Source organism: Nuphar pumila, chromosome 3, assembly GCF_984573655.1.
Source record: "Nuphar pumila chromosome 3, dmNupPumi1.hap1.1, whole genome shotgun sequence".
Lineage (NCBI taxonomy): Eukaryota > Viridiplantae > Streptophyta > Magnoliopsida > Nymphaeales > Nymphaeaceae > Nuphar > Nuphar pumila.
The window spans coordinates 139671711-139699345 of NC_143251.1; the positions used below are offsets into that span (position 1 = coordinate 139671711).

At 39.6% G+C, this 27635-nt stretch overlaps 1 protein-coding gene across 2 annotated transcripts; it reads right to left on the reverse strand.

Annotated features, from left to right (window-relative positions):
• Positions 1-1727: 1727 nt before the first annotated feature.
• LOC149844077 (uncharacterized) lies at positions 1728-27635 on the reverse strand. 2 transcript variants are annotated; one of them, XM_090002038.1, is made up of 7 exons: positions 27398-27635; positions 27049-27180; positions 26825-26945; positions 3716-3831; positions 3355-3636; positions 2579-2620; positions 1728-2192 (listed from the first exon to the last, which is right to left on the reverse strand). In XM_090002038.1, the coding sequence occupies exons 3-7, from the start codon at positions 26871-26873 to the stop codon at positions 2085-2087; spliced, it is 597 nt and encodes a 198-aa protein (XP_089858164.1). In that variant the 5' UTR covers positions 26874-26945; positions 27049-27180; positions 27398-27635; the 3' UTR covers positions 1728-2084. The 2 variants fall into 2 exon arrangements, with proteins under 2 accessions (XP_089858164.1, XP_089858165.1); XM_090002039.1 differs by having other exon boundaries at positions 26825-27180.

The following is a 27635-nucleotide window of genomic DNA, read 5'->3' on the forward strand; positions in this document are numbered from 1 at the left end:
TGATTCAAAGCTGTAAAATATTTCGTCTTTAGGAGTTGAGTTGAGTCGTGTCATCACAAATGAGTGTCCCATTCGTGTTTGCAGATAGTGGTGTGTCATTGTGACGTAGATGTTGGTGAACAAATCGAGCTGCTTGCCGCTTGGCTTGGATCGGCTTCAATAGAGTTCGTTTGGTTTCATCAAATGAGCTCGGTGATGAGAGAAATGTGTAGCTGATGGAAGGTAAGCTAGCTGAGCATGAACAATGGGTGTTCAGCGCACTTGTTTAGGATCATTTAAATAGCTTAATACTGAACTTATGCATAATATCGGCTGGACAGGCTTGAGTTTCATTCTCATTATGAACTCTTTATATACAAAGAGATTTTTTTTAAATTTAAACGAGCTAAAAATGAATTGAATCAACCTTGAATTGATCCCTTTTGGATCCTCTTTGGGCCGATCCAATCTTAATTAGCCGATTTAGGCCGATTCAGATGGATTTTGACAACACTGCCCCACAGCCATCTCCGAGGGTCAGGCCAGAGATCTTTCTCTTCTCAAATCCAAGGAAAGTTCTGAATCATACTAATTTTGGTGCAGCATGTTTGAGCCTGCCCCAGATGACGAGTTGGATTTAGAAAAAAAAAATACGGATTGGGTCCTTGTAATGGTGTAGTAACCTGAGCAAAAATGGTGTTGACAACGAGGTTTTAAGACTTGACTTAAAAATGGACAAATTTGATCTTGACTAGACTAGCATACCTACTTCAATCCTGTTTTGGATCTAATAACATCCATGTAAATTCAGATCCAAACCTCATATGCAAACCAAGCTATTTTCTACACCCTGAGGCCTCATCCTGATTAGACCCACTTGCGCCCTTTTTTTTTGTTAGGCCAAGGGAAAACTCCTCCCCATCATTGACCACACATTGCCAAGCCTCCAGTTGATGAAACCCTTGGTGTCGCCCCTGCTGACCAGAAAGTACAACTAGCTTTGAACTTGCAGCAAGGGACGGCTCCCGTGGGTTTTGATCTTGTGACATCCCATCAACTTGGTGACATTCACAAGTCGCCTCTACCAGATGCCAGTCAACTTGTGCCCTAATACAGACTGAGACTATACCATAGCCATAGTATTCAACTTCCATGCTGGTGTATAGGAAATCCGACTCAACCCAAATGTAACTCTCACAACATTTTGCACCTTCTTGACCTGTCTTCCTTCAAATGTTTTGATATCTATTAATAACGTGGGAGAAAACAAAAAGAAGACAAAAGACAGATTTCCATGACATTCAGTTAATTATGATCGTGATCTAAACCAAGGCGAAACCTTGGCTTAGAGATCACCACCCACTGGGGACTTTGCTCACCTTGAAGCTCAAAGGCCCAAAGCTTAGCAAGCCAACTGAATGCATGAGTAGCTCCCCATAAATCAAGCATTCCTTCCATGTAGCAGATGAGTTGCAATAAGCCAAGTTAAACAAATTCAGATTTTCTAAGGCAATCTTTCAGACCAAATCAGACTTGAACTAAAACAGCATAGGAAAACATATCATTTACACCTTTAAATTTTCTTACTATAAATAAATAAAGCACAACCATAATTGGAGGCAAGTTGGCAACAAATAGCAAAACAAGATCCAGTCACAATTCTTAAAACCTTCCTCTAATTTGTTATTCTCCAGATTGCAGATATTCTGTTTTTTATTTTTGGTTTAAAGAATCTCAGCCAAACACACAGAAAAATCATTGTTATATATGTACAGTCAAATTATAACCTGATCTGTATTTACCATGGAAGGGCTCTTCTGTGAACACAAAACTCTACCAAATTTTCAGTTTTTTGCAGAAAGAAAATTAGAGGGAAAGCATATTACACACGTAACATGCACCCAGACATTAATCCAACAAGGCCAATAAAACAAAAAAACAGAAATGGATAACCTACTCGAATTTGAACTCTCCGCTTTGCTAGCACCTAGAGAAAAACATTTTATGTCAAATAAAAAATCCATGGAAATGATTGAGAGAATAAAGAACTTAGAGAAGGGAGGAGAAAAAGGCATAAAAAATAATCAGAAAAGCAAAAAAAAGGCTTAAGATAGAGAAACAATAAATAAAGTTACAAGTTCTTCTTGCAACATTTCCAGATGCTGGATTATGGCACTTCCTTCTTCTCTCAGGCATGTGATTATGTTTTCAGCCTGCAAGATTCCAATCACATCTCAATCTAATGCCATTGAAGAATCAAAGGAGCTGAAGAAGAACAAAAACACACGGCTATAACATCAAAAAAGAACACTGTTTTAAGAAGGTTGTTTCTAGATAAGATATAGATCTGTGATAAGTGAAAAATGTCCACATATTGAAGAGAAACCAGAAAATTGCCGGAAAGAAGAGAACAGAGGGCATTGCTAATTGTTCGAAGGCTTTTTCCTTCAAGAAAGATTCAAACAAAAGTTTTGCATTTCTGATACTTCTAAGAAACTAAACAGCTTTATCAATACTTGTAGAGAGTTTTGCTGGAAACAGAATAAAAAAAATCAACCAAGCCATCAAGAAATGAAAAGGAAATTCAACTACAAGTGACCTCATTGAGCTTGGCTTTGAGTTCCTCAACATCCTTCGCAACCTGCCAGGATACAAGGCAATATTGCTCAATCAGTCTTACTCAACCATATCTATAAAGAGAATAAATCAGCATTAATAGAGTCATTGGTTTGAACCAGAATAGCAAAAGTAAGAAGCTTCTCCAAGTATGAAAACTTTTTGTTTCTCTGGAATGTTATAATGTTTAATGAAACGAATAAATGCAGAAGCCTCAGACAAAAGATAGTTACTTTAAAATACTAACAAGATAGAAATTTGTTTTTCCTGCTCAGAGGATGAACACAGATAGTTGACTGTAAAGAAATCTACATCCCTGTTGAATTTTGACTTTCAATGGAACAATCTATGAGATCTTAGAAAACTTGAACTAGATGCCATTTTCCCAAATCCTTTAGCTACATCCTAGATGCTTCACTAGTGCATTTAGAAAAGAGAAACTCATTATTGCGCAGTGAGACCAAAACCTCAATTGGAGAATGGTCACACAAATTTGCAAACGTGGTACATTTTACAAAATGTTTAGGAAACAAAAATCCCACATTTATCTCAGCAGACAGAAGGTCATGCTTTTCTTTGGTTTTACGTCGAAGAACATTAATCAACAAGTAGGGTGTACATATATTTGTGTTTGAGCTTGTGTCTAAATTACATAATCCCATGACATGCATTCTTTTGTGATCCTACATAACATATGGCATAAAAAAACCCAAGCATGCATGCCCCCTTCCAATAACGACAAGGAAATGAACATCTTACAGTCTGAGATAGTGGTTGACGGTTTTCACTAGGAGAATGTACTTGTTTCTCTGGCTTTGAAGGTTGACTATTTTTACTAGGAGAATGTACTTGTTCCTCTGGCTTTGAAGGTCGACTGTTTTCACTAGGAGAACATACTTGTTCCTCTGGCTTTGAAGCTTCATGAATAGGTTCCAGCCTTACTAAACTATCCATAGGTTGCAAGACTGGTGAGTGGGGAGGGCTGACAAGGGCCACTCCCAACTTCTTTTCTTCAATAACTCTGCCATTTTCTTTTACAAACTGCAAAAATAATGGTGTAAAATTCACAAAATATGAAAAATGCAAGATGATAATTCAGGAGATTATATGTGAAACTCACCAAATCCATGGAAATTTTTTCCACAGTGGTGGCATCTGGGACTGCCGTACTTTGAACAAGGAACTTGTCCCTACACTGCATATCAGGTGGGGCAGTGTGCTGAGATTGCATTGTAACTAAAAGCAAAGATTGAAAGCAAAGGTCAAAGCAGGAAACAATGTATGAAAAAAACCCAATGATTTTAGTGAAGCATACATGGGAAGAAAAGCAGAGAGACCAAAGATGGTGAACACTGGGCAAATGTTATCAGTATCGGCAGAGTTTTGATACGATTCAGGGCCGATTCAGCTATTTTTAAATAAATATAAAAATATCAAAAATTACTTTTTAATATTATTTTTATTATTATTTTAATAGTTTTAACACGTGTCACGTTATGATTGACACAAAATAGTTTTTATTATTTTTGAGCCAATACGGAATAATTCAGCTGAGTATCAGTATCGGATACAGCTGAATCGGCAGCCCAATGATTCAGGGCCGATACCGATACTGACAACATTGCACTGGGCCATCCTGCCACCTGGAAGAAGTAAACTCGTAGTGTTGCAATGTGCATAAAGAGGAAGTCTTACGAGAAACACACAACAAGGTGTGTAAGGTGGCATAATGGATCATCATGCACAACAAGCTGGCAGCAGCCTAGCATCCATAGATCTTTCAACACTCAAATGATTTAATACCAAAGCCTACCTATAATTTCACAAGGTGAGTTTGGACTTTGGAGAGATGATGCCAATATTTGGACGCACAGAGTATTTCTTTGGAGCTGTAGTTTTGACCTGCCAAGACAGATTATGATTAAGAGTACTTGGTGTATGAGAGAGAGAGAGAGAGAGAGAGAGAGAGAGAGAGAGAGAGAGAGAGAGAGAGTAATTTTGTTATGATACAGTGAAGATTTTGACAGACACCAAACTCACATTTTGATGAGAAAAATATTTACTGTTCCCAACCCTGTAAATATAATTGGAAACCAAATAAGAGTTCTAACCTTGTATGCAACACATTGGTCAGAATTGTTGAACAGCTGAACAGAGCAGAAACTTTGTTTCTTCGGCTCAACTGTAGACATGAGACAAACTTTAGGACTAATTTGGTCTCAACTGTACATAGACAAACTTTAGGACTAATTTGGTTATAGGGATCAAAGTAGAAAAATAGTCTACGAGTTACGCAAATAAGTTTAATGAAATTGAAAGACAAGCCACATTGTAAAGATACTTGACTTCTTACAAAAAAAAAATCCTCAAGATATTTTCATACTTCATACATAAAATTAACTTCGAGGTTACATATTTACAAGAAATGCAGTAAAATAAGATACTTATTTGCTAATTAAATAAGATACAATTAATGTAGAATTTCAAACTTGATTCCACATTAAAAAAGAGGAAATAAAATACTTATTTGCTCAAAGTAGATTTTATCACATTTTGATACAGAGCAGGACTGGGTCCAGCTTACACCAAATGACCCAGGCAAGGGACCGGGTCTGCACATGGGGATTGATGATCGGATCCAGGTGGTGGATCCGATCCAGATGGTGGTACCAAGGCACCAGAATGGAGAACTCCTGACGAGCACGAGGAACACAGGCCCAGACGACCCAGATCCAGCAGCAAACGGATGTTGCCTCGGGTCTGGGACCGGATCCGAGACCCGGATCCAGCAGGGCTTTTAAAAAAACCCCTCTAGGGTTGCGTGCGCAAGGCAAAGAATATTGAAAAATTGCAGCAACCTTTTACTTTTTTTTATTGAGCAGTTTTCCTTCTCTTTGTTTCCTCTGTGAGTATTTTTTTCTTGATTTAGATTCTTGTATTGTCGTTATTCATTTTTAACCCCCTTCATTAAGGTTCAGTTCTTTGTTCAACTGAAAGTTCTTGGAATAAAAACTATACAACAGCGTTTCTGTGGTTGTCGTCTGCTATTTCTGTGCCTTGCACTGTAATGATTTATGCGGAAATAAAAACAATGTCCTACAATGGACATTCACATATAAAAAGCAAAAGAACAAGCCCAACAAAGGACATACACAAAAGCCAACAATGACTTGCAAACATAAATTCTTATAAATGCAAGAAAGGGCTTGAAGAAGCCAATACTTTACAAAGGGGGATACCCCACTTATTTATAGGCAAGAAGGAATAAGAGAGAGGGAGAAAAGTAAGAGAGAGAGACCACATTGGGAGGCCCAACAAGGTGTCGTTGGGCTCCCAACGGTCACAATTGTGACCGTTGGGGTCCCAACGACTCTTAGTTGGGACCCCCAATGTGAATGCATTAAATGCATTTTTAGGAAAAATAAAACAGAAAAATAAAAGAAATAAAAAGGAAAATAAGAAAAGAAAAACAAAAATGAAAAAAGACTACAATGTCCCTATTGGACAAAATTATAGGAATACCCCTATCGGGTATGTTTGAATATATATATATATATTGATTACATGTATTTTAACACCCTCCCTCAAGCTTTACGGGGATATAATCGAAAGCTTATTGAAAAGGAACATAAAACGAGGAACAACAAGAGCTTTAGTGAAGAAGTCCACCAACTGGTACTCGGATGTAACGTAAGGCAGTGCTATGGTTCCTCTTAGGTATTCATCACGAATGTAATGGCAGTCCATCTCGATGTGTTTAGTACGCTCATGGAATGTGTGATTGTTTGCGATATAGATTGCGCTTTTGTTGTCAAAACACATCTTCGAAGGAGTAGAGATGACTATGCCCATATCACTGAGAAGACTTCTAAGCCACACAAGCTCCTTGGTTGTAGTGGCCATTGCACGATACTCTGCTTCTGTTGAGGATAATGATACTTTGTGTTGTTTCTTGCATCTCCAAGAAATCATAGAGTCATCTAAGAAAACACAAAAACCGGTAGTTGAGACTCTATCATCGGGATTTCCTCCCCAATCAGCATCAGTATAAGCAATTAAGTCAAGTGATGACGAAGAGGAAAGAAAAACTCTCTTAGTTATGGTGTTTTTGATGTATCTGACTATTCTTAAGACTGCACTCATGTGCACAATTGTAGGTGCATGTTGAAACTGATTGACTGAGTGAACTGCATGAGCTATGCCTGGCCGAGTGATGGATAAGTAGGTCAGAGACCCAACAAGTTGGCGGTAGGGAGTAGGATCCTCGAGGAGTGTTCCATCTTCCAACCTTAACTTTGCATTGATAACTTCAAGGGTTTCTGTCTTCTTATCGTTGGAGATGTCAGACTTGGAACAAATGTCAACAGCAAGTTTCATCTGAGAAAGAATGTACCCTCGGAGAGAGTACGCTACTTCAATTCCTAAAAAAAATATTTTAAGAAACCAAGGCTAGACATGTCAAAATTTTCTTTTAAAACTTTTTTAATATCATTGATTCCTTGCTTATCACTTCCAGTGATAATCATATCATCAACATAAAGTAGTAGAATAACCACTAAAGACCCTGCACTTTTCACAAACAAGGCAGTGTCAGTATAGCATGAGCGAAAATTCAAACTTGTCATTACATTGCTAAATCTATCATGCAAGCCTTTGGAGCTTGCTTTAACCCATATAATGCCTTTTTAAGTTTGAGAATTTTATTTTCACCAATACATACTCCTGGAGGAGGATCCATGTAAACCTCTTCATTTAATTTACCATTTAGGAATGCATTCTTAACATCTAATTGATAAATAGGTCATTTTTTAACTAACGCAACCGCAATAAGAGTCCTAACACTAGTCATCCTAGTTACGGGAGCGAAGGTTTCTTCATAGTCTATACCGTATTCTAGAGCGTATCCTTTTGCTACTAACCGAGCTTTATAGCGTTCTAATGACCCATCACTTTTAGTTTAAATTTCGAAGACCCATCTACATCCAATAGATCTCTTTCCAGTGGGTAAAGAGGTTATTTCCCAAGTTTTTGCCTTTTCAAGGGCACTAAGTTCTAAATTCAAGGCTTCAACCCACTGGAGAATGTTTTTGACTTCATTATAATGTGAAGGTTCATGAAAAGAGTGTAACATAATTAGACACATTCTATATTTTGGTGTTAGAGACTCATAGGAAACAAACCTATTAGGAGGATTAGAGATTCGGTTGAATCTCCTTAAAGAGGTTTCTTCTATGTTGGACCCTTGAGAGTATTTTTCTAAGGGACTTATGGGAACTTGTTGACCACGCCTAACATAGGTTTGGATGGGTCTATCATTTTCATTTTCAATATTGTTAAGAGGAATATCCTCTAGATCATTCAACAAATCATTAGAGATTTCCTTTTCTTGAGGAGTCACTTCTTCTTGAGAGAGAAGATCAAACAATAAAGCATATTCACTTTCGTCAATATCTTTAGTTTTCTCAAAACCATTTTCATTTTCTAAAAAGGTTACATCTTTAGACACATATAGTTTGTTATTTTTAAGGTCGAAGCATCTAAAACCCTTTTGATTTTTTCCATATCCTAAGAAAACACATTCAATAGCTTTAAGAGATAATTTATCTCTTTTATGTGTAAGGACAAAACATTTACACCCAAAAATTCTTAATCTATTGAAATCGGGTGTTCATTCTATTTATCAAGTGGGTTGAAGTTAAAGCGGCTTCGGCCTAAAAGTTCTTTGGAATTTCTTTGGAAATAAGAAGTGTCCTAGTTGTTTCCAAAATGTGTCTATGCTTTCTTTCGGCTAGACCATTTTGTTGGGGAGTCCTAGGACAAGATCTTTGATGACAAATTCCATATGTTTCCAAATAATTTTGAAATTCATTTGATAAATACTCTCCACCCGAATCGGATCTAAGAGTAGAGATATTACTTGAAAATTGATTTTTGACTATGATATGAAATTTCTTGAAGAAGTCAAAGACTTCGGATTTTAAATTGAGAAAATAGATCCACACATATCTAGTGTAGTCATCAATGAAAGTAACATAATAGGAGTACCCTCCTTTCAATATGACCGGAGAAGGGCCCCAAACGTCCGAATGGACTAACTCAAAAGGTCTTTTGGACACAAAAGTTCTATTTGGAAAAGGAGTCGATTTTATTTTTCCAAAAATACAATTCTTGCAAAAAAAATGTTTCTCATTACAAAATTTCTTTCCAAAAGGAAAGAAGTACATTTTTGAGAAACTTGGATGTCCAAGTTTTTGGTGCCAAGTTTCAATATTTTTATCTTGGACATGACTACAAAAAGAGTTAGTGGGAAGTTTCAAGTTGCCCATGTAATAGAGATCTCCTCTCCTATGGCCTTGCCCAATCTGCTTCCCGGACCGAAGATCCGGTATAAAGCAATCCTTAGTTGAGAAGGAGATTTCACATCCATGATCACATATTTGAGAAACAGAAAGGAGATTTAAATTAAGTTGAGGTACCACTCTTACGTTTGGCACAAAGAAATCTTTGAAAAAATTTAAAGTTCCAAAACTTTTTACTTGTAAAGATGTACCATCGACGGTTGAAACATAAGAGTTTTTAGAGTTATTACACAACTCAGAACGCCCATTTTTAAGAGGGGTCATATGAAAGGAAGCTCCAGAATCAAAAATCCAAGAAGACATACCTGGAGGAGAAGAAGAAGCTATGGCGGCACCCGAAGTTGATGGCGATTTGAGTAGAATTTGAAGTGCTTCCGATAGTTGAGCAAGAGAGAAGGACTCCTTCCCTTTGATAGTCTCCTCCTTCTTTTGAGTAATTTCTTCAACGGAGGCAACCTTACTTTTTGGTGCTTCATTTAGCTTAGGGCAATTATCTCTTATATGACCCGGTTATTGACAATGATGGCAAATGACTTTTCTATAGTTGCCATTATAGTTATTTTGCCTCCCAAAGTGTGGAGGCTTATAGGCTTTCACATGATTGCCGGGTTTAGACACGGCCAAACTTCATCTCCTCCCTTAATCATGCCAAGACAAGTTTCTTCTTGGCATATTTCGGCTATGACATCTTTCAAAGGAAGATGCTTAGATCTATGAAGTGGGGAAAATCTAACTTGTTCATATTCGGGCCTAAGCCCATGTAGAAATTGGAAAAAGTGTTCTTTTTCCATTTGTTCTCTTCTTAGTTCCACATCTTCACTAAAAATCCACTTTGGTTCTAGTAGAGATAGCTCATCCCATAAGGGTCTATGGGTGCTAAAGTAATCTCTTACACTCATTTTCCATTGCTTAATGGTCTCAATTTTTTCCTGGAGAAAGAATTGACGAGCAAGGTCTTTTTGAGTATACATACCTTTCATAAAAAACCATGCTTCATTTGCCATCTGAAATTTAACAATGTTGGCGCAAATTTTAAGCTCCACGTTGTTCATGAACCAAAGAAGAATTTTTGCATGCTTGCTTTCCCAATCTTTCACTTTAGATTGGTGATCTTCAATGGCCTTCATGCGGGCATTTCCTTCAAGAGTTTTCTCTTGATCACCATCCATCTTGGTGAGTTGGAGTTGCGGTTCCGGAATAGCGCCCATGACGTATCCCCAAAACTTTTTACCCTTGAGGTTGTTCTCCATGGCAGCGGCCCACATCATGTAGTTAGTGTAAAAGTATCTTTAACAAGATACTATAGTCGATGAAACGATATAAATGTGTGAATATACACACACCAAGAACACTTGGAACACTTGTGCACAAAAAGCACAAAACACGAAATCACAAATGTGCAAATGCACTCATAAGTTTCATAAACAATAAAAAGGTTGGGCAATAAACCCCAACACCCTTGAGAGAAATACAAGAGGGAGTGCCCATCTTTATAGGGCTTTAGGAGACCTTGGAGGGGGCTCCACATAGTCGTTGGAGCCCCTCCAACGGTCACAAATGTGACCGTTGGAGGGGTCCAACGACTAGTGTGTTGGGCCCCTCCCAAGGGAGTACAATGCATTAAATTAAAAGAAAAAGAAATAAAAAAAAGAAAAAGAAAAAGGGAAAATACAAAACATATTCTCGAAAAAGAATATGTGTAAAATGCCTAAACTACCCCTAATAGGAATATATATATTTTATATATATAATTGGTAAATACATATACATATATTATATATATGTATATGTATTACCTTATATATATAAAATATATATACGAAATTACAAGTTTGATTACATAATTTAACACCCCCCTCAAACTTAGGGCAAGATGACCGATAGTTTGCCAAGAAGAAAGTTGAACCGCGGAGCGCACAAGGCTTTAGTAAAGAAATCTGCCAACTGATATTCGGATGTGACATAAGGGAGATCAATAACTCCTCGGAGATATGCTTCACGAATATAGTGACAGTCCATTTCGATGTGTTTAGTCCGCTCATGAAAGGTGTGATTCTTTGCAATGTAGATTGCACTCTTGTTGTCACAGCACAGCTTGGTGGGTCCTTCAATTGTGATACCGATGTCTTCTAGCAATTGGTGAATCCAAACAATCTCCATGGTAGTAGTTGCCATGGCACGATATTCAACTTCAGTTGAGGAGAGCGACACCTTTTGTTGCTTCTTGCATCTCCACGAAATTAGTGAGTCTCCTAAAAATACACAAAAACCAGTGGTGGAGTGACAGTTATTTGGGCCACCTCCCCAATCAGAGTCAGTATAAGCAATCAATTTTAAATCGGATAAAGAGGACAGAAAAACTTTCTTATTTAGAGTACCCTTTATGTATCTTACGACTCGCAAGATGACACTCATGTGAACTGATGTAGGCGCATGCTGAAACTGACTTGCAGTATAGACTGCATGGGATATATCTGGTCTGGTAATACTCAGATACATCAAAGATCCTACAAGCTGTCTGTAGGGTGTAGGATCCGAAAGAGGAACCCCATCATCAATTTTCATTTTTGCCCCTACTACTGCAGGAGTTTTGCAAAGCTTATCATCCGTAATACCTGACCTGTCAATGATCTCAGAAGCAAGCTTAGTTTGAGATAAGAAGTAACCTCTAGGAGAGTATGCTACTTCAATCCCCAAAAAGTAAGTTAGAAAACCCAAATCAAACATTTCAAATTTATCTTTCAAGATAGATTTTATACTTTTAACCCCGTTAGAATCACTCCCAGTGATGAGCATGTCATCAACATATAATAATAAAATCACAATCCCTGCATTGGATTTTCTAACAAATAGAGCAGTGTCTGTAAAGCAAGAAATAAATCCATTTTCAATCATTACAGAGTTAAACCTATCATACCAGGCCTTGGGGGCTTGTTTTAGGCCATAAAGTGCTTTTTGAAGACGAAACACTTTTCCCTTGGGAGTCTCCATCCCAGGTGGAGCATCCATATAAACTTTTTCGTTTAAATCACCATTTAAAAAAGCATTTTTAACATTCATTTGATAGATGTTTCATTTGTTGATAAAAGCAACGATTATAAGACATCGGACAGTGACCATACGAGCTACAGGAGCAAAAGTTTCTTCATAGTCAATACCATACTCTTGACTATATCCTTTTGCAACCAAACGAGCTTTATATCTTTCAAGAGATCCGTCACTTTTAGTCTTTACCCTGAAGACCCATTTGCAACCTATTGTTTTCTTACCTTTAGGAAGATTTTGAAACTCCCAAGTTTTAGCTTTTCTCAGAGCTTCAAGTTCATTGTTCATTGCACTAATCCATTCAGGATACTTTTGTGCTTCTTCAAAATTTCTAGGTTCTATATAAGAATGAATGGCACTAAGACATGCTCTATATTTAGGTGAAAGAGAGTCATAGGAAATAAACCTAGAAGGAGTCTTTCTACTTCTTTCGGTTCTACAAGGAATTACTTCGTTCTGAGAAGCACTTGGACCAGTATCATCATATCTTTCAAGAGCACTTCTAAAGTTGTTTCGATCTCTATGAGTATAGGTGATAGGGTCTCTAGGTAACCCTTCATCAGTATGTTGATGTGATAAGGGAGCAAAGGGACGTTTTCCTCAGTTTCAAATTCATTTAAGTTACCTTGATCTGACTCATCATCACTAGAGTCATCATCTTTATTCAGTAAATCAAATAGAAAAGAATAATCCATATTCTCATTATGAGATTCGTCACGTTCGAATCCACTAAGATTTTCCAAAAAACTCACATTTCTGGAAACATATAGTTTATCACTTTTGACATCATAACAACGAAAACCCTTTTGGGTTTCAGAATAGCCAAGAAAGGCACAAGGAATGGCCTTAGGAGAAAGTTTGTCATTTTTATCAGTAAGAACAAAACATTTACATCCAAAGACCCTCAACCTGCTATAATCAGGTTCCTTCTCGTACAATTTTACAAAGGGACAAATTTTGCCTAAATTTTTCGATGGAAGTCTGTTTATCAGATAGATAGAGGTAAGGGTTGCCTCAGCCGAGAGGTTCTTTGGAATGTTTTGTGAAATTAGTAAAGTCCTAGTTGTTTCAATGATGTGCCTATGCTTTCGTTCGGCTAACCCATTTTGTTGAAGGGTTTTCGGACAAGATTTTTGGTGAAGAATACCAAAATTTTCAAGATAACTTTTGAATTCATTTGAGAGGTATTCTCCTCCAGAGTCGGACCTAAGGATTTTTATGGATCCATTGAATTGATTCAGAATCATCATATGAAAGCTTTTAAAAGTTAAGAAAACTTCATGTTTGTTTAAGGAAATAAATCCAACAAAACCTAGTATAGTCATCCATAAAAATCACATAGTATGAAAATACTCCTTTTGACATTACAGGAGCCGGACCCCATACATCAGAATGAACAATTTCAAAAGGTTTTGTCGTAAACATGGATCTTTGAGAAAAAGGCAAACACTTCATTTTCCCAAGAATACATTCATTACATATAAAATCACTTTTACAAAGATGTTTAATAAAAGGCAAATAGGAGATTTTAACAATATTGGGATGACCCAATCTCTTATGCCATACATGAATATCTTTGTTTTGAACAACATTACAAAATTGACTCTTGGGAACTTGAAGAAAATCAACGTAGTAGAGGTCTCCTCTTCTAGAGCCTTCCCCAATCAATCTCCCGGATTGGCGATCCTGTATCCAACATTTATTAGAAGAGAATTTTATATCGCAACCATGGTCCGAGAGTTGGGAGACGGAAAGAAGATTTAAATTAAGTTTTGGGATAAGACGAATTTTTGGAACAAAAAAAATCTTGTCTTTCAAAATTGCCTATTCCTTTAATCTCAAGAGGTGTTTCATCCGCGGTTGAGACAAAGGATGGAAGAGTATTTTTAGAAAAATTTGAAAGGGAGCAGGTACTTGGGGTCATGTGAAAGGATGCCCCGGAATCTAAAAGCCAAGATGTCTTACTGGGGGTAGAAGATGACATAGTGGCTCCGGAAATGCCTCCCTTGAGAAGAGGTTGCAAAGCATCTACGATTTGTTGAAGAGAAAGAGGCTCACTTGATGAAGGTCGTTCTTCCGCTTGGGATGCCATAGCCGTTGTAATAAATTTCTTCTATTTAGGACATATAGGTTTGATATGTCCCGGTTCTTTATAAAAGTGGCAAGTCAACTTGCTATAGTCCCTCTTGCCATATCGATCATTTCCTCCTTGGTTCTTGAAATGAAGAGGTCTATAGGTCTTCACGTTATTCCCCGGTCTTGACACGACATTAACCAATTCACCATCTTCTTGAGCGGAAGAGGTAACAAGAATGCTAGGATTATTCTTGCTAATCCCTATACGGGTTTCTTCACCACTTAGCTTGGTGATAACATCTTCAAGGGAGGGAGATGTAAAAGTGGAGAGAAGAGAGGACCGAACTTGTTCAAATTCGGGTCTAAGGCCGTTTAGAAAATTGAAGAATCGGTCTTCCTCAAGTTGTTTGTGCCTTAACTCGATAGCTTCTCCACTCCATTTTGGTTCAAGGATGGTAAGCTCGTCCCAAATAGAGGATAATTCGGCAAAGTACTCCCGAATGGTCATATCATTTTGTTGGAGGGTTAAAGCCCTCTTTTGGAGAAAGTACTTGTGAGATAAGTCTCTTGAAGTGTACATTTTCTCAAGATACAACCAAGCTTCAGAAGCTTTTTTAAATTTGATGATATTGGCGTTAATCTTGGTCTCAACGAATGAAAAAATCCAAGATAAGATCTTGAAGTTCTTCATTTCCCAATCATCATGCTTTTTTTAATATTCTTTAAGAGCCTTTAGTCTCTCATCCCCTTCAAGGATCGTAAAACAAATGTATAAGTATATTTTTTGGTCACCTTGTGTTGTGCACACACTTAATTTGATTTTTAAGGATTTGGCACATGAGTTTCATTGGTTGGGAGAAACATATTTGCAGAGTAAAGAAATTGTGAAGTATATCACAAATCATTCAAAAGCACTAGCAATCTTTAGAAGCAATGAAAAATTAGAGTTAACAAAGATTGCAAAAACAAGGTTTGCTTCACATTATACTACTTTGAAACGCTTGCTTGATGTGAGGGAGAGCTTAAGAATTTCAGATAGATGGAGCGATTGGAAGCAATCATGCACGGATGAAACTATGAAAAAAAGGGTTGTTACAATAGAAACAATTGTTCTTGATGAAGAATATTGGGATTTTGTACGTTTAACATTATTGATTACAAAACCTATATCTAAGATGATTAAATTTTGTGATCAGGAAGGCCCTATAATTGGTGAAGTGTATGAAGGCATGTACAATATGTTTGGGGAAATCAAAGACAATCTAAAAGGACAACCAGATTTGTATGAAAAGATTCATAAGATTGACTCAAATAGATGGGATAGAATGAATGTACCTCTCCATAGTCTAGCCCACATGCTTACTCCAAAATATTACGAGTTAGAGTATCTCAAGATCCCAGCAGCAGGAGGGGTCAAACGAGTTTCTCTTGGTAAAAAATTTATTCAATCTATTTAATAAAGTTTAAAGTTTAATGATTTTATTATTTTATTTGCATTTTTTTGTTATAGTTATTAAACATATTTTTTGCAGAAAAGGATAATGATATCTTAGACGGTGCAATTCTCGCGCTTGAAGTCATATCTGCTGGAAATGAAGAGGTATCTACACTTTATATGTAACGCCCCGGATTTCCAAAACAAAGCTAAGTTAAAATTTTCATGAATTTCTTTTTTTTTCTTTGCAGCGGAACTTAGAAAAGCTTTTAGCAGCGGAATAAGACGATAATGAGTCATCGGTTTTAGAAAACTCCGAGCACGTTGCAGGTATGTGGCCAAGCAACTCATTGACCACCAAAGTGTTCCATTTTATCGAAAACCACATGTTTATTACAACACTACTGCTTAAAAAAGCAGTGTAGGTTCAATAAAAAGGAAGCAGTACAACTCTGTCTAGAGAAACCCTGGAACTCGATGTTGTCTTGCTCCGCATATCGCCACGCAGGTACAACACCTGAAATCCCCATTAAACGGGGTCAGAACCACTGATGGTGTGGTAAGCAAGCAATCATGCATCCATTCAACTCAAGCACATACGATGACCACTCAGGGTCGCAGTTCGTAATAACGACGCTCAAGTCTCCAAGACTTAGCGTATATCGCAAGAGCCTCCTGAGGGCTATGAATTGAACATTCGCTCAAGTCTTCACGACTTAGCCTTGACCTCTTCCGGGTTTCAAGTGATGTCTAGCTCAAGTCTTCATACTTGGCACATCCGTATCCCACGCATCTAAGGACAGCTCCTCGAGCTTCGCTTAGTCGTGCGGATACAACACGGGTCTTTGCCTAGTCGGTCCAGTAGTATACCGAACATGACACATTCACAAAGGTTATGCAGGACTGACTCAACAACGGCCATCCACGCATACATTCAAGCATCACTGAACCTAAGCTAATGCATTGTTTCGATATTTAACCTTTTCCACCCTTGGTACGCGGGCGAAGCATTGTCCGGGCATCAACGCGACGTTCTGGGGGTTGATTATTCTATGTATTTTAGATACCCCAGAGGCCTGTTGACCCTATCCATAGTAGGGCAGTGTGTTTCAACTGGGAGAACCCTATTAGGCCCATATTCGGATGCATCCTCTACTTGCAGTAGTTGGGTTCAATCCTTAGATCTTAAGGATAACCACGACCCCAAAACCCATGAGTGACTGAGGCCATCGTGGACTCTATCAGGTCCAAAGTAAAATACGTGTCACTCAAGGCTGTACCATCACTGTCATTCCACAGTGAGCATAATTCCTGAAGGCGTCTGTCAGTCTTACAATTACTTGGACAGAATCTGCATGCCATTTAGGGAGCCCGTGCCTTAGCACTACGGGAGTATGTACCCGACCCCATTCAGTCTGCCCCAACACAGTCATTACTGAGGGGGTACCCCTAACACAATTTTCAACCGCGGGGCATGTGCGACCTTAAGTCTTATTCATATGCATACAAAACACTGCTCTTGGCACTTCGGCCACCACGAGCATCACACTTCTTTTGGGTGGAAACAACACACTCTGGCTCATCAGCCCTTACGAATCTGGTTGCGTAACCGTTCTCAATGAGCATGCATATGACTCGATCTAAATAGATCGGCTACTCGGCGTATTTTTACGCAACGAGTCCAAACCTAGGCAAGGCACAACCTCTACTCTGGCTCGACGGCCCTTACGAGCAAGGTGCCCTCGTAGGCACAAGAATACGAGCCATTCTGGCATCGTTCCATCAACGGACATCATTATGCCGTTCAACTGGTTCCGGCAGCTCTTCTGCCAACCATTTCGTCAGCACCTCCCCTGCTCTATTGGCAGCGGTGCGACGAGCCCTTCTACGTTGTAGAAGACATTCCATGAACCGGGTAGCACTCTGCTATATGTCAGAGTATCCTGCTACGTTCTTTCTGAGCTATTCTTAGCTTCTTTAGAAATTTTTGCAGCACTTCCTCTCTTTTACGGAGAAAAGCGTGCGTTTCTTTTATCCATTTCAGCGGCATCTCTCCTCTTTGGTAGGAAATCGCCACGCTTAATTCGGGAAATGGACGCGCACCGTTGTGCGTACTTTGCATCCATCAAGGTTGCAGGAACCCTAGGCCATAGCCAGGCCATACGTAATTGACTTAGTCTTTACGTAAAGAACATTTTGCCAAAAACCGAAGCCTTTCCAATAGGGGCTTCATTCGTCAAGCAGAATCTTGAACGAGAAGCGGTAAGGGAATCACATTGGCGATTTGAAGTTTGATCTCTATTTGAACGCTCATTTACGCGCCATATATGTAGTATAAGCAGAAGCCTGTGCTTTATACAACGGCGGCGTAAAGGAAATGCATATACTATTGTTCAGGGTGTGTAACTGAACGAAATATTCTACATATATAACTAGGGGTGGCAATCGGGTCGGGTTGGCGTGTCAGCATACCTCAACCCGAACCCGACCAGTTTATTAAACGGGTCAGCTGTGGCAAACACGAACCCGACCCGTTTAATAAACGGGTAACCCGACACGACCCGCCAACCCATTTAATAAATGGGTTGGGTAAATGGGTTTTCAGGTTCGCGGGTCAGGTTGGCGGGTCGGGTTGGCGGGTTGACGGATCGGGTTGGCAGGTAGGCAGGTTGGCGGGTCGGGTTGACGGGTCGGGTTGGCGGGTCGGGCAGACGGGTTGGCGGGTTGACCCACCCGCCTAACCCGTTTATTAAACGGGTCAGCCGGGTTGGCGGGTTGGCATACCCCCAACCCGAACCCGACCTGTTTAATAAACGGGTTACACGGGTCGACCCGTTTATTAAACGGGTTGGCTTAAGCCCAACCCGAACCCGCCTAAGAGGCGGGTTGGCGGGTCGGGTTGGCAGGTCGTGTCAGAAATTGCCACCCCTATATATAACAAAACAGGAGCCTTGGCATCGTTCGACGCGACGGCGTAAGTAAATACATAATCGGAAGTGCATTAATCGGAAATTGCAGAAAGCAGGGAGACTTGGCATCATACGACGCGACGGCAAAGGTAAATTACATAGCCTGTGCGATATAGGACGCGTCGGCAGAATCAGCAGATATACACCTAGATCTGTATCCAACGATAGTTACGAGGCGAGCGAGTGAACACCGAAGTGTCCTAGAGGGCTCAACCAAGAGCTAGGGTGAGATACTATTTTTGAAGAACGCATATACTGCGCATTCGAACATATATATCTGACAATAGTTACGAGGCGAGCGCGTGAACACCGAAATGTCCTAGAGGGCTCAACCAAGAACTAAAGCAAGATACTACTTCAGAAAGTATATGCTATATACAAACAATCAAATACTTGAGAGAGATGGTTTAATGAAGCAAACTTACTTCAATTTGAGGAAGAAACGACTCCGGTTGCTTCAAGCGCTTCGAACAAGGCTCAACTTCGAAAAAGGATCAACTCTGGACTTCGGACAAAAAAGGACTTGGACTTTGACTTTGAACCAAACCAGGTTCAAGTCAAGTCAACTGGGTTCAGACTTAGGTCAGGTAGGTTCAGACCTAGGTCAGGTGGGTTAGGACCAGGTCAGGCAGGCTCAGGCTAAGTCAAGCAGGCTCAGACCAGGTCAGGTGGGCTCAGGTGGGCTAGGCTAGGTAGGGGAGGTTTGGGAAAAGGAGGAGAGAGAGAGGGGTTGGCGATTTTTAGAGAGAGGGGGGCTCCTCTATTTATAAGAAGTGAAACTTGGGCCCCAAGTTTCACTTTTACCCTTTTACCCCTTGGCTTTTCAGAAATCCCCTCCATGGAAGGTGCTGGAAGGAGCTGGAAGGTCCTGGAAGATGCTGGAAGGTCCTGGAAGATGCTGGAAGGTGCTAGAATATTCTAGAATATTTTCTGAGAAATATTTCTGTGGGTCCCACCAATATTTTCGTGGATCCCGCAAAAATTTCGGGTTTTCGGCGATTTTTTCCGAAAAATTCTGAGTACGTCATTCTCTTCGTATTGACGTAACTAAGAAAGTTGGCTCGCAGGAATCCTTTGATTTCGTTCAGATAGGAAGTTATGGCTTCCAGAGTGTTTGAGCATATATTCGCGATTCGACGAATATCCTAAGTATAACTGGCTCGCAGGAATTAATTTGTTTCTTATTCTAAGAAAAAATGCTATTTTTACCGATAAATGCCTCATGAATTTATTCAGATATTTTCTGAAAAATTGCGGGTCTTACATTATAGGTCACAACTTGTGGCTTTTGCATCAAGTGGAAGATTTAGCTGAAATGCAGCAAGAATAGATGCATTGAATCCTACAATATCGGTGCTTAATTTGTGACATTTTTATGGTGGTGATACACCTGAGTTGAGAGCATTAGCCATTAAGGTTTTATCTCAACCTATTAGCACATCTTCTGCAGAAAGAGTGTGGAGCACCTACAGTTATATTCATAATGTTAAAAGAAATAGGCTCAATGAAGATCGTGTTGATACCTTGGTGTATATTCATTACAATCTTCGATTGATTGACATGTATAATTAAACTGTGTTGTACTTTTGTTTTGGTATTTTTTTTCTTTTTTTCTATCATTGATTGTTTATTAACATTCATATTTTATATTCTTGTTATAAAAATGTGCAACAATTGCTACAAAGAACCTAATCGAAAATGGGATATCAATCTAGAACTTCCTATTGTAAAAGAAAACACGTTGAGATTAGAGGACATGCGTTGGAGAGATTTGGATGATAATGCACAACAATCAAGCACTATTTCCAAATCCAAACCCAAAGATGTATAACCAAAAGCTCCATTACCTCCAATAATCATACGTACAAATGAAGTTGAAGATGATACAAATCAATCCACCAGATCTAGTAGAACTGCAGATATACAAAAGCGACCATCAGTTCCTCAAGGCTGGATTGATCGTTTTTTTAGCAGGAGACCTAAGCAAGGTATGTTGATCACTTGATCTTATGTTTTTTATTTTTACTTTTTTCTATATATGTATTTTTTATATTTTAAATTATGGTTTTTGAACATTTTAATTTTTTAACATATTCATTATAAAAAATGAAGGATCAGAAGGCATGGTCGTGGAGGACAAGAAGCGCGTGATGATGCAGAAAGTTCTCGATCTATTGCTGACTTGAAGGGGAAGACAAAGAAGACAGATTAATGAACTATTGAATTCTTAATTATTCTTTTGATGATGTAGTTTAACTTGAAAACTTTTATGTTACTTTTTTTATCATGGTCTTGTAATATTTTGTTGGTTTGATATGTACTTTTATTTTGAACCTTGCATGATAAAGTGAAGTAGTGGATTATGTTAATTTTAAGTTTTTAGTTTAGAACTTTATAGCTTATAATTTACAGTTTAGAACTTTATAGCTTAAAAATTTAACCATATGTCTATGTAATCTTTGAGTTTATTGATTTCTCATTTTTTATGTTGCAGATATCACAAGATTTATAATAATAAAGTCGTTTGATTCTTTCATTGAAAAATGTATGCTTTTTAATCAAATTTACTAGTTTTTTTAATGCATTATTTAGTGCTTGCATGCATTTGTTAAATGGTTGCAACATGAATGCGAATTATGATCTTCTTTTGATGTATTTTTTTTTAATGCTTGAAAGTTGCAAATGATGCATTTGTTAGATAATTGCAACTTATATTATTTATTGTCTTAGATACATGTTTTATTTTGTCAATGATGACATAAATCTTATTTTTTGATAAAATAAAAATATATAATTACATTTTTGCTTCCCTTTCGATTCTTGTTCGCTTCCCTTTCACTTCTAATTCGAATCCTATGTCGCTTCCTTCTTCGCTTCTTAGGTCGCTTCCTATGTCGCTTCCGAGACGCTTCCCAGTTCGCTTCTAAGTCGTCCCGCGCTTCCCGCTTCCTAAAATTGTATAAGTGTCTCGCTTAGTGCTTCTGCTTCTCGTATCGCTTCCCGCTCCCGCTTCCTCGACTGACAACTCTGGTCCTGAACCTACCCACCTGACCTACCCAGTTGGGTTTGGTTCACGGTTCCTCCCGAACCAAATCCAACCCTTTAGTTTTGACCCACAAAATGGATCCAGTACCGACCCAAACCCATATCGGACCAGGACAGAGCCCCAGTTTGAATTTGAGCCAGGTCAAAACTAGACCCATAATCATATGGATTGTGGATCGAGTTCAAACCGACCCTCTTATCCCCACAACTTGATCCCCGATCCAACCTATCCAAATTTGGGTCCGACGAATAGTTTAGGATTTGACCCAATCTAGATCCAATCGGGTGATTCATCCCAGTACTACACTATCCAAACCCAGTACCCTTACCAGACCCAAGCCTCTAACCCAACCCTGATCCAGAATCCCGTACCAAACCCAATCCACTGCCCTCATCCTAATCCAACCCATAACCCTGACCTATACTATCCCGATCCTACCCACCTAGAGCCCCAGACCCAGCAGCCCCATCCCCCTTACTTTGGACCTCCTGTCATACCGGTGCCACAATGTCGACCACAGATGGCTCCCGCCCACGGGCAAGCCAGACCATGGTTGCCAGTTGAGGAAGCGGGAGCGGGAAGCGATACGGGAAGCGGGAGCAGGAAGCGAGGCACTTTCAAAATTTTAGGAAGCGGGGAAGCGTGGGACCACTTAGGACCGATTCGGGAAGTGTCTCGGAAGCGACCTAGGAAGCGTCTCGGAAGCGAGGGGAAAGCGAAAAAAATAAAAATAAAAAATAAAAAATACAAAAAAATTTAAAAAAAAAAGGGAAAGCGAGGGGGAAGCGTGATGGGAAGCGCGCTTCCCATTAAAGGGAAGTGCGTCCCCCATTAAAGGGAAACGCGTCCCCCATTAAAGGGAAGTGCGCTTCCCAAAAAAGGGGGACGCTTCCCCCCACGCTTCGGAAGCGCGACGTTTCGCGCTTCCGAAGCGCGCTTCCCCTTTTAGCTAGGCGCTTCCGGTAACCCTGAGCCAGACCGAGGTAGACTCAGCAGGGACCGACGCGACCTGAGCGCCAACCACCCGTCGGAGTACGTCAGCACCAGCAGCCAGGCGAGCAGAACCGCAAAGATGAAGCAGTGTGGGACGATGATACCTTCTGGAACAAGTACCCCGCAGGCATGGTGGAGGCCCGTCAGCAATGAGCACCAGAGCGCCCCTCCACGTACGGGGTGAAGTTGGATCTTCTAGAGTTCGCAGGTCGGTTCGATGCAGAGCAGTTCTTCGACTGGTCCTATGTCGTCCAGTTCTTCTTTGACTACCACGATGTAGCTGAGCACCGTCGTGTCTTCCTGTCGTGTCTTCCCTAGCCTCTACTCGGTTGAGAGGCCTAACACAGACATGGTGGGTTGAGATGCAGAGGTCGAGGGAGCGGCAAGGACTAGAGCATGTGCAGTCGTGGGAAGAGATGCAGAGATTGATGCAGTCCAAATTTGTGCCGTCAGATCATGCCGAGAGGGCCTACAAGGAATACCTGACCCTGCGTCAAGGCACCAACACTATGGCAGAGTACACCGCTGAGTTCCATCGTCTTTCCCTATGAGTGCAGATCGAGGAGACCGCTCAGCAGGTCACGAGGTATATTTCTGGTCTTCGTCCTGTTATTTCTGACGACTTCAGCTGTATCACAGTCGAGTCATTAGATCAGGCAAGCAGTTATGTCATGAATGTGGAGGAGAAATTGAAAAAGAGACAGGAACATAGGACACCCCGTAGTGATCAGTCTAGTCAACTCAAATCGAGTTTCCCAACCAGGAGAGCGAGCTCCCCGAGGAAAGAAGACTCAAAGTCCACCCCAGGAGTCGACCCTAGCAAACCCGATCAGTCTGGACCCGCATACCACACTAGATCCAAAGGTGCCAAGAGTTAGCTCATGTTGCGTCCAAGTGTCCCACCGTGAGTAAGAACACCCATTTCGTAGAGGGCATTGTCGAGTCCGCATCCGATAGTGAGAGCGAGGGCGAGTCACCTGTTGAGGGAAATGACGAGATGAAAGTCGTAGAGTTCGATGGCAGTCTTGAAAACTTGTTAACCATCCATCATGTTTTGTCCATATCTCGAGAGTCGACCCCGACAAAATGGTTGCGGAATAATATTTTTAGAACCCGATGCAACTGTGAGGGGCACGCATGTGATATTATCATTGATACTGGGGCGTGCGAGAATATGGTGTCCGAGAGTATTGTGTCCACCTTGAACTTAAAAACGAAAAAATTGTCCCAACACTATAAAATGACATGGTTCAAGAAAGGGAACGAGGTACCCATCACCCTGCGTTGCCTAGTTCGATTCTCCATGGGAGAGCATTACCACGATGAAGTCTGGTGTGATATGGCCCCTATGAGTGCGTGCCACATCCTTTTGGGGCATCCCTGACAGTTTGACCGTAAGATCATTCATGATGGCTGTAGGAACACGTACACATTTGTCTTTCAGGATCATAAGATAGTTCTTCTTCCTACCAAGGAGACTGGGTTTCTCCGGCTCGCGGGCCTATTTGACTGATCTTACCTCCTTGAGTTGCTCGAAGATTGGCACCATTCTCCTATATCTACTATGTCTGATCTAATTGCTTACTGTGGAGACAACAAGTCGTCAGAGCCGACTTTTTTCCAACCAGGGGAGAATGATGCAGAGCAGGACTGGGTCAAGCTTACACCAAATGACCCAGGCAAGGGACCGGGTCTGCATATGGGGATTGACGATCGGATCCAGGTGGTGGATCCGATCCATCCAGCAGCAAACAGATGTTGCTTCGGGTCCAGGACCGGACCCGAGACCCAAATCCAACAAGGCTTTTAAAAAACCCCTCTAGGGTTGCGTGCGCAAGGCAGAGAACATTGAAAAATCGCAACAACCTTTTACTTTTTTTTATTGAGCAGTTTTCCTTCTCTTTGTTTCCTCTGTCAGTATTTTTTTATTGATTTAGATTCTTGTACTGTCGTTATTCATTTTTAACCCCCTTCATTAAGGTTAAGTTCTTTGTTCAACTGAAAGTTCTTGGAATAAAAACTATACAACAGCGTTTCTGTGGTTGTCGTTATGTGCCTTGCACGACGTGGGAGCCGAGTTCTTCCATTCAGCATCCAAGTGCCGCAACAGTCGATGTCCCCCTGCATCACATTTCTAAGAAGCCATGAACATGAATTGCTGCAAGCATTGACAATCTGTCTAAATTTCATCAGATCTCAGCCATTTCACTGGAATCTGAAACTAAACAATGACTTGTATTGCAGGGTGTTAAAATATGTTATATATATATATATATATATAGAGAGAGAGAGAGAGAGAGAGAGAGACTATGACACATACACATATATTTTACATATATATGTCTCTGTGTCATAATCTCTATATATATATATATATATATATATATATATATATATATATATAATGTATTTCCCTTGTAATACCCACTAGGGGTAAAATAGTCATTTTACTATTTCACGCACAATGCTCTCTTTTTTCGTTCTTCTTTTCTTTTTTCCTTTTTCCTTTTCACCTTGGGAAGGCCCCCTTAGGTGACGTTGGAGCCTCCAACGGTCACATTTATGACTGTTGGAAGGGCTCCAACGTCCCTTAGGAGCCCTTCCAAGGGCCCTCTCTTTTGCCTATAAATAAAGGGGTTCTCCCCCATGTAATGTATGCTTCTTTGAAGCCTCTCTTGAGTGGAATATATTTTTTTCTCTTCTTTTGTGTGTTTTGCCACTTTTGTGGTTTGGTGTAATCTTGCCCATTAGTGGCCACTTGTGTATGTGCGTGCTTTCTTGTTTGCCCTTGGAGATATCACTTCCGGCACTTCATTACACAGGGCTGTACTTTGCATTGAAACAATTTGATTGATTCCTCTCTGATCAGTTTGTACATCCATATTCTACAACAAGAGACCCATCCTATAAGTCGATCTTTAGAAACTGTTCACCAAGTAGTTGGGATAGCTAATTTGAATAACATGTGTTCCAATCATTGGGATAACACAGTCCAAATATTGACACATGTAAAACACTTAATACTATCATCACATTGATATGAAACCAAATCACATTGGAAGAACAAACCGTTTTGCTCATAGATGAGAAGAGCCAGTTGAACTGGTTTGACCAAGAACAGAGGAAGTGACTCTCATCTATGAAGCAAATTTTGTTTTTAGAACATGATTTGATGATATATCAATGGTGGTGGTACTGATTATCTGTGCACTCATGTGGAATCATTTGCAAGGGCCTTAAAGAAATCAAGAATATTGATGATGGATGACCCCCCCCATTCCGTAAAAAAAGGTATTCCAAGTGTCTAAAAACCATTAGAACAACACCTCAGTCTATTGGGTTTCACACGATACATTGTAAGGCCATATTTCACAATAAGCAAGGGCAAATCAAACTTGCTTGAACTGTCAGAAACAATTCTAGACGAATATTCACTCATCACTGTCTAAAACTAAATATCAGATGCATATTCATTCACCACTATCTAAAACTAAGTTAAATTCTTTAACCAGAGAAAACTTTATATTGGCAACAATCTCTGTTTCTGGAGACTAGCTTCCCTAAGAAAATGCAATCTACATGAGACTGGCCATCTGGAGTTTCAATAACATACCACGGTATCATGCAGCTAGAATGCTGCAAAATGCATCAATATAAATCTTGATATATTTATCACAAACATATGGATAAAGTAAACTACATTTGCCTAGGTAATGTCAAATTGCAGTCAGTTCATTTAATTCCAATAAATGTTTACATTAAACAAATCATATCTGCAGGAAACCCAGACCTTCATGTACTAAGAACCTATGGGAACAAGACTGATCAATTGAACATCACAAGCATTACATATCCATTGAAAAATATTCTTGGACTTCTTTTGCATGTAAATAGAACATTTGCTGAAGCTATATGCCTACTGAATATATTTTCCCAAAGGTTCCATAAAAAAAATTCTTATTCTGAATTTTCTAGTACAGAAGAAGCTGTTTCAGCTAGAAATATCATAGAAAAGATGTAATTTAGCCAATAACTTCTGGTGCTACCACAGGTCTTAAGTACAGGTGCATACACTGAAATTCAGAAAGTGAAGATTTTTTTTTAATTAAAATGCCATGGTGCTAATCCAATCACCACATATCATTGCATTATACTTATGTTCAAATGCCATGTCATGCAAGATAAAAGAGACAAGAAAAAGGGAGGAAAAATCAAAGAAACCTGTTGCAAGTCATTTCAGAAACCGTTCAGTAAGATGGATGGAAATAACAATTAACAAATCAGAATATACGATTGAAATACATACACATAAATTTGAGTAAAGTCGGTTGAATGTCAACCAGCTGACTAGTCATGGTTCTTAGAAAGATCAACAACAGCCTCAGTGAGAAAAATCGGGCTAGTGTAGGAATTGAAATTATCTTGACCTGCACAAAAAGATCAATGGAACAAGCAAAAGGAGGAACACCAAATAAAAGTTAGATCCGCTCCAGCCAAAGCTAGGTGTCAAACATGTCAACGGAAACCAACCTAGTTCCCCTTAATTAGCAATAAAGCCATCTGATTCACAAACCCACCAGAAAAGAGTCATCTTGATCCAGTGAACTCAATACGAAAGCTCATATCCAAACAGTGAATATGTGTTTCAAGTCCTCCTTCAATCTGATTTATGAAATTCAAAAGACTAACTTGAGAAAAAAAAATAAGCTCTAGATCACTCGAAAACTTATCAAAGATGGAACTCTTACAGATGAACAACTAATTCTTTTCTTACTAAAGCCGATCAAATTCACAATTCGACACAAACCAATCCTTATCTGTACAACCAGAGTTTTATGCATTTCAGAAACAGGGTATTCAGTATAGACAAGAATCATACTCCAATATTCAACTTGTATTAACAAGCCAACTCGATCAAGCGGTTCGAATTCGGAAATGAAGATTGCCCCGGACAAACTGATACAGTTCAAGAAACCAAACGAACTACTCCAAATCAAGATCTTCCACCACAGCAGGAAACACACACACTGAATGACAGCAGAAAATCTTTTTTTAATCACAAAAGAAAAGAAACAATGAGACCACAAAATCAAACAAACACCATCATCATGGAGACC

Excerpts from the sequence above, each read along its gene's own strand:
- LOC149844077 (XM_090002038.1), bottom strand. The coding sequence starts at position 26,873 with ATGACTAGTCAGCTGGTTGACATTCAACCGACTTTACTCAAATTTATG. Across the intron at positions 3,832-26,824 it reads GACTTTACTCAAATTTATGT|TTACAATGCAATCTCAGCAC; the intron begins GTATGTATTTCA and ends CTTTGCTTTTAG. Across the intron at positions 3,637-3,715 it reads AAAAAATTTCCATGGATTTG|TTTGTAAAAGAAAATGGCAG; the intron begins GTGAGTTTCACA and ends TTATTTTTGCAG.